At 44.6% G+C, this 15,033-nt stretch overlaps 2 protein-coding genes across 4 annotated transcripts in view; one reads left to right on the forward strand and one right to left on the reverse strand.

Annotated features, from left to right (window-relative positions):
* The window catches only part of phactr3b (phosphatase and actin regulator 3b), a 48,738-nt gene extending 38,942 nt beyond the window's left edge, over window positions 1-9,796 (forward strand). For all 3 annotated transcript variants that reach the window (XM_031875916.1, XM_031875917.1, XM_031875918.1), the window contains exons 9-13: window positions 5,342-5,397; window positions 6,953-7,014; window positions 7,219-7,359; window positions 8,139-8,215; window positions 8,734-9,796. In XM_031875916.1, coding sequence (XP_031731776.1) covers window positions 5,342-5,397; window positions 6,953-7,014; window positions 7,219-7,359; window positions 8,139-8,215; window positions 8,734-8,749 — 352 coding nt within the window. In that variant the 3' untranslated portion in view covers window positions 8,750-9,796. The remainder of the gene's footprint in view (window positions 1-5,341; window positions 5,398-6,952; window positions 7,015-7,218; window positions 7,360-8,138; window positions 8,216-8,733) is intronic.
* Window positions 9,797-12,667: 2,871 nt separating this feature from the next.
* ppp1r3db (protein phosphatase 1, regulatory subunit 3Db) lies at window positions 12,668-14,818 on the reverse strand. The gene is made up of 2 exons (XM_031875953.1): window positions 14,598-14,818; window positions 12,668-14,426 (listed from the first exon to the last, which is right to left on the reverse strand). Exon 2 carries the CDS (start codon window positions 14,404-14,406, stop codon window positions 13,525-13,527), a length of 882 nt encoding a protein of 293 aa, XP_031731813.1. The 5' UTR covers window positions 14,407-14,426; window positions 14,598-14,818; the 3' UTR covers window positions 12,668-13,524.
* Window positions 14,819-15,033: the final 215 nt, after the last annotated feature.

Consider the following 15,033-nt stretch of genomic DNA (forward strand, 5'->3'; position numbering starts at 1 on the left):
TTTGGACATTCATATTCACCTTAGGATACATTTTCATCTCGTTGGGTGATCCTCTAGCGCCGTTAGTGGGTCAAAATTTATTTTTGTCCACCAAGACCACGTGTCTCTTTTACCAATTGTATTCCCATCAACCTCAGCTGCACTTTGGGATGTGTGCAACACATTCTCGCACCAGTGCGTCAAATGACGAAGCTCGGTTTAGGCAACAAAACAACTTTGGTTAAGGTTGACATTAACTTTCTCTCTATGAACAGATTCTGCATTAATATGCATTGTATTGTAGTATTGAACAATCACGTTTGAGCAGTCTTTGGTTGAATGCAGGTAAACAGTTCGCATAGACGGCAAGAGCGCCTTGGCCGAAATGCAATCTTGGAGCCCACTGGCTATCGTCTGAGCATGATTTAGCTTATTAATGGTCTGAAATGAGCTTGTAAACTGGCTACTTTTGAAACAACTTCAGTCCCAGATCTCAAGTCGTAAATCGGACTGTAAACAATGAGCAGAGTACGGAAAAGGAAGTCTTGGTCCGCATATCTGCTGGCGTCTCAGGAACCCCAGAAATATCGATCTGACATTGACGTCAACTTGCGACTTGTGAGTGCAGGATGAGTCCTCAAACAATTGAAACCGTATATGTGACATATATTTAGGGACAAAGGATTAAAACTGGGACAATACATTTTTCATTTCACTGGGTATTGAAAATCGGCACATTAGCATCGTCATTGTGAAACAGGTCGCGATGCCGACGTTGGCACAAAAGCGTCTCGGAGCCTAAGTGCAGCCTCACAGAGCTGCCGGCGCGGCTGTAGCCTCTTAGTCTTGTTTCACTATTGGCAGACTTCAATTCAAACCCCTGCGCGTCATGGCGCTTTAGCTTACGGAGCCACTTGAAGTTCCTTCGCAGTGAAAGTTCACGGCCCATGTGCAGCAACCTGCGTCCGGGTCATGCTATTTGAAGTTGCCTCCTCCACACTGTGCTCCCAGCGGGACGCTCAAGAGCCAGACACCATCGGCCGCTTGATCTGTGAAAACCTGCGCTACGGGGCGACGCCTCGGAGACAAACGACCGGCTAGATGAAGAATTGATTCTTGGTTTCATGTCTGAGTCTTTGAATGTGTCCCCATTCATCTATCATCAATAGCACAGCCAGCCTTTGAACGGAGGAAAGGGCAGTTGGAAGGCTCTCGAGTGGTTGGTTTACTGTGCTTTTTTAAAACTTGAAATTTAGCAGCAAAAGCTGCAGTCTTTGATGTTCATGTGACCCGGTAACAGTGGGAGACATCCAGGTCAACGCTTAAACACAACCGAGTCCTGAACCAAGTTACATAAACGTCGAGCTTCTGGTAGGCTGAGACTAAAGAGAGTTCCTTTAATTATTCCTGGCAACTACCCCCCCTCCCGACTCCACATCCGAGCACGGCTCTCCTGTCCTCGGGCTCTGTCACTGAGGGGAAAGAGGCGCAGGATTAGGCCACACCTCAGTGGGCAGTAGGCAGGCCCGCTGCCCGGCCCGTGGCGCCTGACTCATCCCATTCTCCTCCACTTTTCATGGGCTGACATTCCCATCAGCACCTGCTCTTAGAGGCAGCTCATTGCTTTGACGTGCCGGGGAGTTCTCCGACAAACGGGGAACTTTTTACCTCTGACCAAGCAGAGTGGGCGAGTACTTGTGAAGCGCAAAAATCACCGCGGGAGGCAGTGACTAAAGGCCCGTTAGGATTGTTCGGCAAAATAGAAACAGGCTGACTCACTGTAGCTTTTAAGGTATTCGGATTTAGTTGTTTTTTTTGCGTTTTATCCACAGCACCTAAATTGTCTGATGTAAAACACACAAGAGTGTGGCTGCAGCAGCGGATTTGATTCGCTCTTTGAACTGAGGCAATCACTATTGACCTGAAATGTTTTCCGCTGCAGACCACACATCCTACTACGGCTCTGCTCCATTTAGCACGTTCTCCCTCTCAGCCTCCAATGTTGCCATGTCTGTGGTCCTGTTTTGTAAGCCCTCAGTGGTCCCAGTTACAGCTGAAGCTATCACAGTACAGGGGGCTATTATACATGTGCACACTCTAGGTGTCATTATTTACTGGGCCGTGGACAAAATGTCGCGGCTTGTAAAAGGTTTTCCATCATTTTTGGCGTCGTCATTGAATATCTGCTGATGGATGAATGATGGGACACTTATATTTACCTAAAAGACACAGCTGCCCAGCGCACACTCAAATTACAACCTGAAAAAGATACAGCTGAATTCATCTGGAAAGATTTTATTCTTTTCATTGAATATGTATGTGGCACATTGAAATAACAGGTGGAAATGAATACAGCTGGCGCCTTTGTTATGATATGAATGGAAGTTGAACTGGGAGAACGGGGAAACACCTTGCAGATGTGTTAAAGAGTGGAGCTTCCTCCCTCACAGATGATCTTTGGGCACACAACAGACACACAAAGCTGACAACAGACTTGTTTACTTTTGTCCCACAGAACTAGCATTAACTAGTGACAGTGCTGGTGCTTTCCCTCCATTTAGTTTGTCGCGTGTAAAGTCACTTGACATTATCTGTGGTATATAATAGTGTTGATGAATATAATGGACCAAAATATTACAAAAATCTAATAAAACATTGAAAATAGTGTGAAAATGCTTAATTGTTTTGTCATAAGTGTTTTTGTGGCTTAAAAGATTACCCTTAATCATCCAGTCCACGGAGAGTCATTCTAAAGCGTGGATGGTGACCGTCACATAGACTTGGCAAGAGCAATTTCACGGGACAGTAAGTACTTTTGGGATCTTTTTTTTTGACAATTTAAAGATGATGCTAGTTTGCCCTGCTGTGAACACACACTCAATCATTTGAAAGATGGGAGGGGCGGGGATGGGGGTTGTCGTGCTCCGAAAAATACACCGTGTTCCCAGTTAATGTCCAGTTGATGTCCCTTTATCTGTCAGCACTTTAAGCTCATTGTCTGCCGCTGCTGGTGTGAATCACAGTTTCACCAATTCCCAACAGTTAAAGAGTGTGACTACATTGTGGTCCGACCCTTCTTCCCGGTTGATTAGAAAAGTGGATTTTATTACACGCTCATCTTTGTCTAACCTCTGTTTATTCAGGGAGCGGTTCTTCTGTGCACTCGTACTGCGTTCAGCAACACATGGGCACATCTGGGGGCTCCCCTGTAAAACTACCTTCTTTTTCTCTTCCTTTGGGCAAATGGACAGCTTGTGATTAATTCTGACCTACCGAGGCAAACCGCTTTAGTTGAGAAAAAAACAAAAACTGTTTCAAGTTGCCAGGCAGGCTGGTAAACTGCATACAGATGGAACACTGTAACACCTTAAATTTAAGCCTTTTTGGAATGATTTCTTTTCCCATTTTAATGATATTGTAGTAGAAAAACATACCTTTTAGTTTGATAAGTATTTACAGTCCGGAGTTGACTTAAATGAGGAATTAATTGTGACTACTGAGATCAGCTAAGCTAGTTAGCTTGAGCAGTTTAGCTGTTTTTCTTTTTCATTACAATTCAATTTACAACAGCTACTGCTTTAAGTTATGCAGAATAAATTAATGTGTTACCAAGAGGTCAGTTAATCAAAATGATATGTTTTTTTATTTTCAGATAACAACCAAGAAAAAAAGCAGTTATTTAGTTTTAGCTTTAGAAGGCTAGCTTGCCAGCTAGCTTTAACTCGATATAGCTGTTGTTTGAGTCCAGTTATTGCACTTTGTTGCTGCTAATAATACAAAAAGTCTGATTCAGGTCAACTTTGACCACTCAGGGGTTTAGCATGACTTTGCCTGCTCATATTTCCCTAGTTTAGAGATTGAAACTGTTCAAAATCATCACTATCAGCTTTGTCCATATCACCCATTTAACCCCAGGATCAAGGAAGGTTGTTTTTTTTTTTCTTATAAGTTACATGGAGCCTTTTGGGGTAAAATTGAAACATGAAGCTCAATTTCTATTTCCTGTGAGGCAAAGAGTTTTCCTTTTTGGAATCCGGCGCTGTCTCGACAGCTGCGAGGCAAATCTAGTGTCAGTGGGTGTGTTGGGGGTGGGGTGTAGATTTATTTTGGAAGGTCATGCGAGGAATCTTAAAAATCCAAGTGCCGTGGAACGCTGACCCCCAAACCACCCTATCTTGTTAAACAGGGAGGCTGCGTGGCGTAAATACAAGTAGCTGGTGTCAGCAGCCTTGTCTCTGTTTGTTTTCATTTCATCTGTGACCACATGACTGCATCACCACATGTCATCGTCCTCGTTGGTGCTGATATGACTTTTGCTGGTTGAAGGGTTTTCAAATGTGAAGATGTTTTTTGCTTTGCTCTGCATAATATCATTACATTTTGTATATATTTGGATATTTGAAGATATCAACTCGTGTTCTGGGAAATTGTGATTGGTGTGTTTTTTTTTCCACCAATTTCTGACATTTAGGCTGAACAATTAAAAAGAAGATAATAACCGACGGAGGGATAATGAAAATGATCAATTGCAGAGTACAGTGCAGCCGTTAAATATTTAGGTTATCCCGCTCATCATCATCTGATGCTTTATCTGTTTTTCAATAACAGATATTGCATTTAACATAACCTACTACATAACATCCAACAATGTATGTGCGTTATAAAGATTGATAACGTCGGGAAAAGTTAGTTTAGATGGGGTTTCCTTCACTTCAATCATATAAATACCCTGTTTGTTTTCTGATAAAGCTCTCTTACCACAATATTGCACAACTCCCTTTGCTGCGGTTGGTGTGTGCGTGCGCGCGCGTGGGGAATCTCCTTCTCAGTCCCTCCCCTTCACATGAGTATTGTGCATGTGGTAAAAAAAACAAAAAAAACACAGGAGGCAGGAGGCAGGCTGTGCTGGCTGCAGTCCTCGCTCCACTCACAGCGCTCAGCATCCTCCACACCGCCGCCGCTCCGCCGGGACTACAACCAACGCTCCTCTCGCTAAACTTCCCATCTCGCCTAAACCAAAGCCGGTCTTTGAGGGAAAGTCTCTCTTCTTTTTTTTCCTCCTCACCGAACTGGCTCTGACGCGTGACACTAAGCGCGCAGTCTGACCTTTTCTTTCCCCGATGTGGAGCCTTAAATGTTACAATAGAACAAGCCGCGTTTTGGACTCGAGGTGGGACGCGGTGTTCGCGTTTTGGATGTGCGGATCTTGGCGCACGGCGGACCGGCTCAAGCATCCAAAGTGCTAATATTCGTGGAAGTAGTGAAGAGACCAAAAAAAGACTTTGTTGTCAAGCAAACCCCCCTCCAGCGGCGCGAGGGGGCAAAAGATGGTCCAGAACGTAATTCTGGTGTTTTTCCGCAGGAGGCTGAGCCAGAGGCCGGCGGTGGAGGAGCTGGAGAGTCGGAACATCTTAAAGCGTAAGTTCAAGCGGCGATAGTGGCCAACAACCATTATGATGATGTTTATCTCTGATGACGAAACCAGCACACGTTTCTGTGGATACATCTCTCTACAGGACGGCCTTACACTTTCATTTTACAAACTTGTTCATTAAGTTGAATTGAGTTTATGTTGACTTCCATGTTTTAAAAACATTTATAAAAGCCATCTTTAATATCTCTACCGACTAATTGTGATGTGACTTAGAGGGTTTTCAAAATAAGACGTCCACACCATGTTTTATTACTTGTTCTTTTTTACTGTTTTTAAAATGATGATTATTGTGTTTTGTGAAAAAAAAAGTACAGCTTAAGTGATGAGTCTACTTTATTGTATTTTTTACTATTTCAATTGGTTGATGACAGAAGAGTATCAACTATAATCTGTTCATAGTTTGGGTCATTTTTTAAAGTCAAAATATTCTGTTTGCGGCTTCTCAAATGTGTCCCTGCTTTGTTCTGTTTGATAACGTTGGAAAGTCAATACCTTTGAGGATCGGACTGTTCCGACAAAACAAGACAAATTGACCTTTGGCTTTGTTTGTTATATGCAGATTTTTAATTACAGACTTTATAAATAAATTGAGAGAATAAACAGCATTATGGATTACTATAACCCAAAACAAATGGGGTTTTTTTTGCATTTTTGTAAGAAGAATTTTCAAACGTCGACTATTATCATTTTACCAAATATATTTGTGACCATAAAACCCCCAGACTACATGTGATATTCCCTGAGAGACAAGGTAGCTAGATGGTTCGTTGAAGTCCAAGTCACATGTTCTTGCATCTTCCTCTTGGTGATTTGAACTCGTATTTGAATCCTTGAAACAACTTGAGCTCCTTGGCTGAAGTGACGACACTGTTTAATTCACAAGAATAGCTTTTTTCAGGGAGAAGGCGTCAGATCGTAGTGCTCGCAGCAAATTATGAAACTAGTGGTGCAGAACGGTTATGAAGCATTGTGAAGAATGAAGTCCCACATTGGTGGTGGACGGGCCACCTGTGGTCTCTGAGCAGCTGTCGTTCTCATCACTAACCCCCCCCCCCCCCCCCCCGCCTCTCTCCGCAGGAGAACATGTGTTCGAGCCAAACCCAACCCCGCTTAATCTCCTAACCGCAAACTAAATGCCTTCAGTGAAAATGCACATAACTTGTTCCTGTTGAAATGCGCTCAGACCGTGAAGGGTGTTGGCCTCACTTTGATGTCTAGTGATCTTTCTGCTGTATCTGATGAAGATAAATCCTATCAGGGGGCTCTAATCCGCCCGTTGTGTCGCTCTCTAACTCACTGTCGGCACTGATCCATAGTGCTCGGCACATTTGCAGACCGGCTCACTGAGGAGTATTGATCGTGAGGAGGATCCCACACATTAGCTCCTTTAATCGCAGACTTTATCACCTGTCCAGTCCCATGAAGTAATCAGAGGCCTGGTGTTTACTTAACGATTGCTACAGTGACTGAGCATCTCCAAACAAGCCTACATATTTAGTGTAAATGAATGATTTTGATCTGTTATTTTTGTGTCAACAGAAAGAAATGACCAGACAGAACAGGAGGAGAGGAGGGAAATCAAACAGCGGCTGAACAGAAAGGTAGGCGGCTGCAGTGATCTGACCAGTTTGCTAAAACATTTTCAAACACCCCCCCCTCCACGTCCGACTGCCAACCAGTCAAAACACAACCGTAATCCCCGGCCTGCTGCGCTTTTTAATATTTAGTTTTGTTTCAACAATCTCTTTGGCGATTGAATGCATCGATACGCTGGCGAGAGCTGACTTTTGTTTTCCGTTCTCCAGCTGAACCAGCGGCCGACGGTGGATGAGCTGCGGGACAGAAAGATCCTCATTCGCTTCAGTGACTATGTGGAAGTGGCCAAAGCTCAGGACTACGACAGGCGGGCTGACAAGCCCTGGACCCGACTGTCAGCTTCTGACAAGGTAACTAGATAAACCGGACAGCGCCGCTGACCTTTTTACATATTAGAAGTAGAACAACGTTTTTACCAAGTGTCCGTATTCTGCCCCTCTCCGGGGTTTCTGCCGGTCTTGAAAAGTCTTAGGGTTTCCTCCAAAAGGCATTAGAAAGTATTAAAAACTCTGAAATTGAATTTACGAAAATGGTTTTGTATTCAACTGTGGACTGTAAGTTTTCAAGTTTCCATCAGCATCATCAAACCTGTAGCAAACACTGTCAATAGCTACAGTACAGTAGCTATGAAGCTCATCTTCTCATTATGGGCAAGTGTCACTGTAGCACTTCAATGACTGACACATGCTCCATTGGTTAATCCAGGTTAAGCCACTTATCTGGGTTCACGTCGAATTCATTTAATTTGAGTATATCCTGAGGAATTATTGTTACATCCTGCCTAGAAGGAAAGATGATATAATAATAATAATAATAAACAATTTTAGGCAATATTGTCCATTCTGGTGTTTCATCACACGCCATGAAACAGGAAGTAAGCTGCGGTCTATGTGCATTTATCTTGCTGAACCATGCAGACGGTTCATACGGCTAATATAACCCTCCTGGTTACTTTGATATTTGCAGTGCTCGACATCATCATCTCCCCACCACCTTTTCTTTGACACAGTGAAGCCTACATAATCTGCACCTAGAAAGCAGATGGTTCTCCATTTTCAAAACATCCGTGGATTGTGTTGAGGGGACACGCCTGGGCTCACGCTTCGTTGCACTTCTTGTTTCCCCGCAGGCGGCGATACGGAAGGAGCTGAACGAGTTCAAAAGCAACGAGATGGAAGTTCACACTTCGAGCAAGCACCTGACGAGGTCAGTTTGAGATGTCTAATAGAATAAAATGACAAAGTGATGTGATTTTGGACAAACGCACGTAAACTGCAACTCTACTGGTTGCCTGCAGCCCATGCTTGTTGCTCTTTTTGTCCGACAGTCAGCGTGACATTGTGCAAAGACCCAAAATCGCATTATCTGCCAGTTTTACACCAATGAGTGCACACCCTGCAGCGTAGGGCTTAAATTTAGCTGAAAGCAGGCCCCTTGGGATGAGAGAGAGTCACACCCTTTTGCACCACCTCTCCACTATAATGAATGACCGTATATATTTAGCTTACGTTTTGCTTGTGTCAAGATTCTCTGTAGCTAAAAAAAAATTCCCGAATTGGCCAGGGTTGCGAGACCCTGTTTTTGAGGAGAGGCCATTGGCTGCTTTTAAACGCACTGACCGTGGGGCTATTAATAGGCCTTTTGATTGATGAAACCCCAGTGTGTGTGTGTGAATATTTTAGTCCGCGCTCATCACTTTCCCGTCCCTTTCACCCATTTTGCAGGTTCCACCGGCCATAGCGAGGTTTCTTCTGTGAAGAGATGCCAATATCCGGTTCTGTCCGTGAAGACCCTTTGCACGGAGTCTTCCAGCACCCCGGCCCACAGTTAGTGGGTGCTCTGGTACTCGTGTCCAGCGAAACCTTGGAGGCTATGTCTCTAGAAAGGGGAGTTGGCGTTAGACGGCGTGGACGCAAGCAGCGAGCTCCACTTCTGCTCGGAGGAACGGCTCCTCAACCCCTCACTTCACCTCGTCAGAGGAGCGGGGGAGGAGTCAAGGCCGACTTGGAGACTTTAATTTTGTAAACAGACTCTTTTTGAAAGACTTTTTTCGATGCCACGGGACGGGAGGGGAAGGAGGGGTATGTGCATGTGACCGAGTCAACCAGTCCCACTCCAGTATCAGTAGTCACATCCCCAACCCCACCTCCCCCCCCGAGCTGTGTCTAAGTCTCACCAATTCAGTTGATGCGTTTCATATCGACGGTGTAAACAGAAACCTCGTCTGTGTAAAAGACAGAATTCCCTTTGTAAGCACTATTTATTGTCTGCACAATACAGGTTTTCCATTTGTATCAAACTTTGTCTTGGTTTTTTTGGTGTTTTTCCAAACACATTTCAGCATCAGGGCGTAGCAGCAGTGTGTGACATTCTGAAATCGTTCTCACAAAGGTCAGAATTAGGGTGATAACCGCTGACTAAGCATCATAAATGGGTTGTAATCCGCTCAGATTTATCTAAGCGTTTTAGTGCTCTGGTAAGCGGATAATAACATTGTAGTGAAGTTCACCTCAGATCAAGCGGCAATTAGTTTGCAAGTGAAGTCTGGTGACCTGTTTCTTGTCATGGTCGCTGCGTATCGTCCTCTGGTGAAGGACAGGCATCAGGAAAACAAGTGCACCTGCCTGACTTCGTCCAATTTGGAGCGAGACGTTGATCTGATAGCTGTTTGCGCTGCTGCATATTACTGGCAGAGGAACAAGAATGAAAGAAACAAGTCATTAGTTCTGACCCAGTGCAAATCCTTTAATATAATAGGAACTGTAGGAACATTTGAGGCCATTGAAAAGCCTCTTTCAGACGGAAGAAACCTTTTACCTGATATTAAATGTGGGGAAAAAAATAGAAGCAACCCTGGCACGTTCAGATTCGCATTTATTTTTTTTTAGCTTCTTTTCTGACATCGACATGCACGTTAGGTGAGTCACAGCCTCCGTCCCGGCACTGGGGGAGGAACAGATGGCGGATCCAGTTTAAATTGCGCTGCACTCCGGGACCGCTCGCCGTCTGGAGTAACGAAAACGAGCATCTACTGGCCGAGAGCTGCGGCGGCCCCCAGAGAAGCCCCGGTTACCTGTGGAGCTGCGTGGGAGGAACGAGGGATGCTCTCATGGGCGTGAGGGGGATATCCTGACTTCAGGGTGTACCCTCAGATAGGTGGGGGCCAACGGTAAACACACACACACACACACACACACACACACACAGACACACACTCTCTGAACATATGTTCTGCTGTTATTTAGCCAACTGTAAGCGTGATGACCTTCTGGTTCAAAATCAGACTTTGGATGAGAAATCACATAATTTCAATATATTCCTGGAAAACCATTTTGTCTGTAAATGATCCTGCGTTGCATAAGAACAATACACAACGTCGCTGTTTCTCACGAACACTGCGCACCCAGAGCTGTTCTTTTGAACCACACGTTAGCTTTATATTAACTCTAATCCTGCCAACCGGGGTCCCTGCAGACCCCACAGGAATGTTGTCGTATTCTTTATTCCATCGTTCCAATTTTAATGACTTTGTCAATCTATTTTCATAATGACTTCCTATCATTTTCTGTTTATTAAAAAGAAAAGTACCACTGTATTGGGGTTCAGTTAACATTTTGCTAGGATGGTTGTTTTCTTACAGTAGTTTATTCCTCAGATCTGTTGGGGAGTCGGTAGTTGATGTTAAATAATAACTATGTTAAATATGCTGCTATGATAATGTTTTACAATATGTTGCTACTACAAATTAATATTCATGTGATGAAATCAGTCATGCGCTTGAGACTAACTGCACAAATATTACAAAGTGACGCAGTTCTTCTCTTCCAAAATGACACAGGCCATAATGGTGATGTAAAGATGTAACACAGAATCATAATAATGATGCATCAGTTTGTTTTTTTTAACATTTCAATCCCGGCCAGTCCCCCGGAGCAAACGTCACTATTGAGCATCATGATGCCTCCTAATATGGTGGCCTCTTATATAACTACCGGCAACCAGCACAAGACGACGGCCCCCCCCAAATAAAGGCACAGCGCTGCGGGGCAGCGTGGATGTGGGCCCCCGAACGGGCAGGCTGGCATGACAGCTAAGACCGTTAGTGAAGAACATCGATACAAACGAGCAATCAAACCCCCGGGGCGGTCCCGAGCTACTGAGGGGATGTTTGGTTGGGTTTCTTTTCTGGTGCAAGGTTTGGGAGGAACAGGGATTTCATTCCAAGTGCGGAGGAAGCACTAAAAAGCGTCACGGCACTAAGACAATTTGTGGTTGTGGCTGCGCTGCACTTTGCAAATTATTGCTAAAGGTTACAGCGCTCTGTTACTCTCTCAGCAATAAGGGATGGGAGAATGAGGCTAAAGCAGCCGTCACTAAATCCACAACCAAATGTACAGTAGTTGTTTTATTATAAGAGATGGTGCTGTCACTTTCAGTCCCACACTGCTGTTAGTAGTGAATTAAGACAACAAAGGGACTGGTATTCACACTGCGCTTTTATTAGGTTTGAAATAAATGTATTTGGTTTTCACAATCTTCCCTTTTCTCAACTACATCCAGAGGTCAATACTTTACGTTTTTTTACATGTCTTTACATGTGAAAACGTTTACTTTTGATCTGGATTTTGAATGCAGGTATTCTACCCGTAATAAGAATATATTTCACTTCGTTGCATGGTTGCTTTTACTAAAGTATATGATCTGGAATGCTCCCTCCACTACTGGGAAAAAGTCAGAACACACGTTGACATTCACTGCATTTTAAATGGACGTGTAGGGTTTTACATTTAAGCAATGGGGCCATCTAGTGTCCCATGACTGCCGGTGCTGCTGCAGAGGAGCACTTCAATCACCAGTGTGCTCTTACATTTTTAATAAATCATGGGAAAATATGGTCACAATCATTCAAAATATTTAAATCTACTTTTTTTTGTTTTGTTTCTCAGCAGATCAAAGTTGAAAATACTGTAAGGGCCTGTGTTACTATTAATACTGATGGAAACAAATCAGTAATGATATAATAACTAGTATTATTATAATAATTTAGTTTAGTTGTATTTAAAGACCTGTCTACCAGTCAAAGAGTTGATTTTATTTATTTTGTTCACAGACTGCCTTCAATGAGCAATCCCTTTGTTTTCCTTCTTTTTAAAGTTATTTTGTATTTATTTTACTGCAGGTAATTGAATTACACATTATCAGTTTTGTCACTTGCGTCATTAATCCTGCCATATATATTATTATTATTCATATACTTAGTATAATAAGTATCAGTTTTCTCTGGTTAATGGATCATTTTTAAAAGGCTTGCCATGCTCAGTAATGTTTCGGGTGTTCAGATAGCTTATGATCGTAGATCATGTTTAAAGCGTGGCTCATCATGACATTATTCCGTCTGCTTCAGTCGCTGCAGCTGTACAGTTCGGCAAACGTTGCCGCCTGCCAGAAAGTTCCCTGTGTGGAATCCGGCCTCTGGTATCAGTGGAAACCTTTTGGCGAAAGGTCAGTGCTGTCGGGGATCTAAAGGGGGCGGGGTCACAGTGCAACAGGGGAGCTAACAGGGCTCCCTGTAGTCCTCCTTCCGCAAAACAAAACAAGCTCCAGAAGATTGGAGTCGAGCCCTGTCAGTCACAGCAGAGTGACACAGTCACACCCAACAGGCTGCTCAGGCTGCCAACAGGTCATTAAGCCCTCTCCATTAGTCACATTAGCAGAGACTGGGGGATTTTGGAATATTTACAATTCTGTGTTGCGATACGACAATGGTGTTCGTGTAACTCACCGTGTCAATCATTAAATTGGGTCACCAGACTCGCTGAAGTGCAAAGAGAGCAGATTCTCAAAAGTGGCCGGGATTCAATCCAAACAGAAGCCCAGCAGGTGCACAGGACCTGCTGAGTCCATGACTCAGACCACAATGCATTTTATTATATGACTCCGGCTTGTGATTCAATAACGTAATCAGAGAGCTAGAATTAGAAACCAGAGGTGCTGGTGGTGGTGTGCTTTTGAGCGGCATTGTGGGAAATGTAGGATCCAGTGCTTTTTGGAGCTGGACCCCTAATAGGGACTAAAAGTGAGGATGTCTCGTCCTCCGCAGCGGATTTTGGCCCTCCTTTATTTTTTCATGGGCCTCATGTGAGTCCCCCAACGTTGTGGATGTCCGTTACTAAATTGATGGCGTCCCCATTTAAAGGTGAACTACAACTCTGTGGGGAAGCGGACTATCTCAAATTTCACAATATCCCTTCATGACTCTGGGTAACTGTCTCTTCTCTTACGCACATTTAGCACAAACATCTAGTCACCCCAGACAGTAGTACCCGTTAACCCCTTTAAACTACATTATGAGGTATCAAATCTGCCTCTGAAATGCAGTGGAGTAAAAATACATTATAACGTTCAGTACTTGAGTTAATGTATTGAGTAAGCACAGGGAGCCATTGCAGGTCATAGCAACTGTAAAGCACTTTGCTTGTCTGTGTGCCGGAGCAGCAGCTCCCCCGCGTGGACACTCAGGTAAAGTGCAGCATGCTGTCCTCACACTCCCTCGGCACAGTCACCTTGTAGCTATGGCACGACAGTTTGTAATTATGTCCGCTGTTGTTATCCCAATGATGGCATCCTTTCACGCGGTAGCAGATGGCAAATTCCAAAATGGCTCCTGGCTGCAGAAGGAAGGGAGGAACGGGCAGACGGAATCTGAAGACGTCCGTCTCCCCGCGGGGCCCGCTGGACACCCAGGACGCTGCGGTTTCCGTGTGCGTTCTCCAGTTGGTGAAAGAGTAGTGCACCGTGACTTCTTTCTCGTAAGCTGAGTTGAGTACTTGGATGGTGCCCGTTATCCCCTGCTCTGAACACAGGACCTGCTCCAGACACACGCTCTGAGCGCAGAGACGCTTCAGGAAGTCCGGCTGAGCCCCGATACTCTCAGGAAAACAAGGTTTGAAGTAAGGCAGGGACAGCTCCAATGACTTGCCGAAAGCCAGCTCAGAGCTCATCAGTAGCCTGAACATAACATGTTGGGGTATCAGGGGGTGCTCCTGAACTTTGAAGACCTTGACGTCCTCTAACTCGAGGCCCAGCGAGTCCACGAAGCGTACCTGCAAGCTCCTGAGTTCTTTTTTTCTCTCCGCAGACGAGGGAAGAGACTGAGCTCGGGTCCTCATGATCGTCTTGGTCGGAGGGTCGCTGGGCGAGCCGTGCTTTAGGTTGAGCTCCTTTACTGAGGGGGTCCTTGGACCCGGAGGGCGGATCCGGACCGGGGCTTTGGGAGGGTGAGGCTTGGGGTCATAAATGTCCCGGAGACGAATGGTAGTGGTTCTAGTGGCGCTCGCGTTACTGGAGCCACCGATGAACTGAGGCGGGGTCCCGCTCTTTTCACCAGAAGCGGCCATGTTGGTCACATTAAACACACCTGGAGAAACATATGAGCATATGTATGACTCATCATTTCATTTAACAAAAATGTCCTGTTAACAGTCACCAGTTTGCACAGACAAAACAGCAATTACTCACAAGAATGTCAGTCACATTTCTAAAATTTAAACAATGGAAATTTTGCTACACGCTTGAAGAAGGACCAAACCTCTGCAGCAGAGACTTCTTGTGTCCTGTTGGGCATTGCTTCCTGCATTGCCCTTGTTTACTGCCTGCTAGCAATTGCTTCGAACCCGAATGCCACCAGATGACAGACGAGAGCTCGCGTCTGCCAGCAAATGGCATTAATCCTCAACAGGAGCAAAAACTAATGCTGAGCAAAAAGCAATAATGAAGCTATTGCAAGCCAGGGACAGTAGACGATCTAATGAGTAGACTGAATAAACAAAACAGTCAGTGACTTCAACGAGAACACGAAGACCAAACTGTACCCTTTGAGCTCAGCCCTTGACATATAACATGAGACCTTAGCTGGCGATGGGAGGTGTAGAGTGAATATTAATAGCAGGTAGTGGGCTTGTATCTGTCCTCGGAAGATGTCTTTCTTGCTTATATAGTCACTGACACCCCAAACCCTCAGTCTA

The sequence above is a fragment of the Anarrhichthys ocellatus genome, unplaced genomic scaffold, assembly GCF_004355925.1.
Source record: "Anarrhichthys ocellatus isolate YVR2014 unplaced genomic scaffold, GSC_Weel_1.0 scaffold100, whole genome shotgun sequence".
NCBI lineage: Eukaryota > Metazoa > Chordata > Actinopteri > Perciformes > Anarhichadidae > Anarrhichthys > Anarrhichthys ocellatus.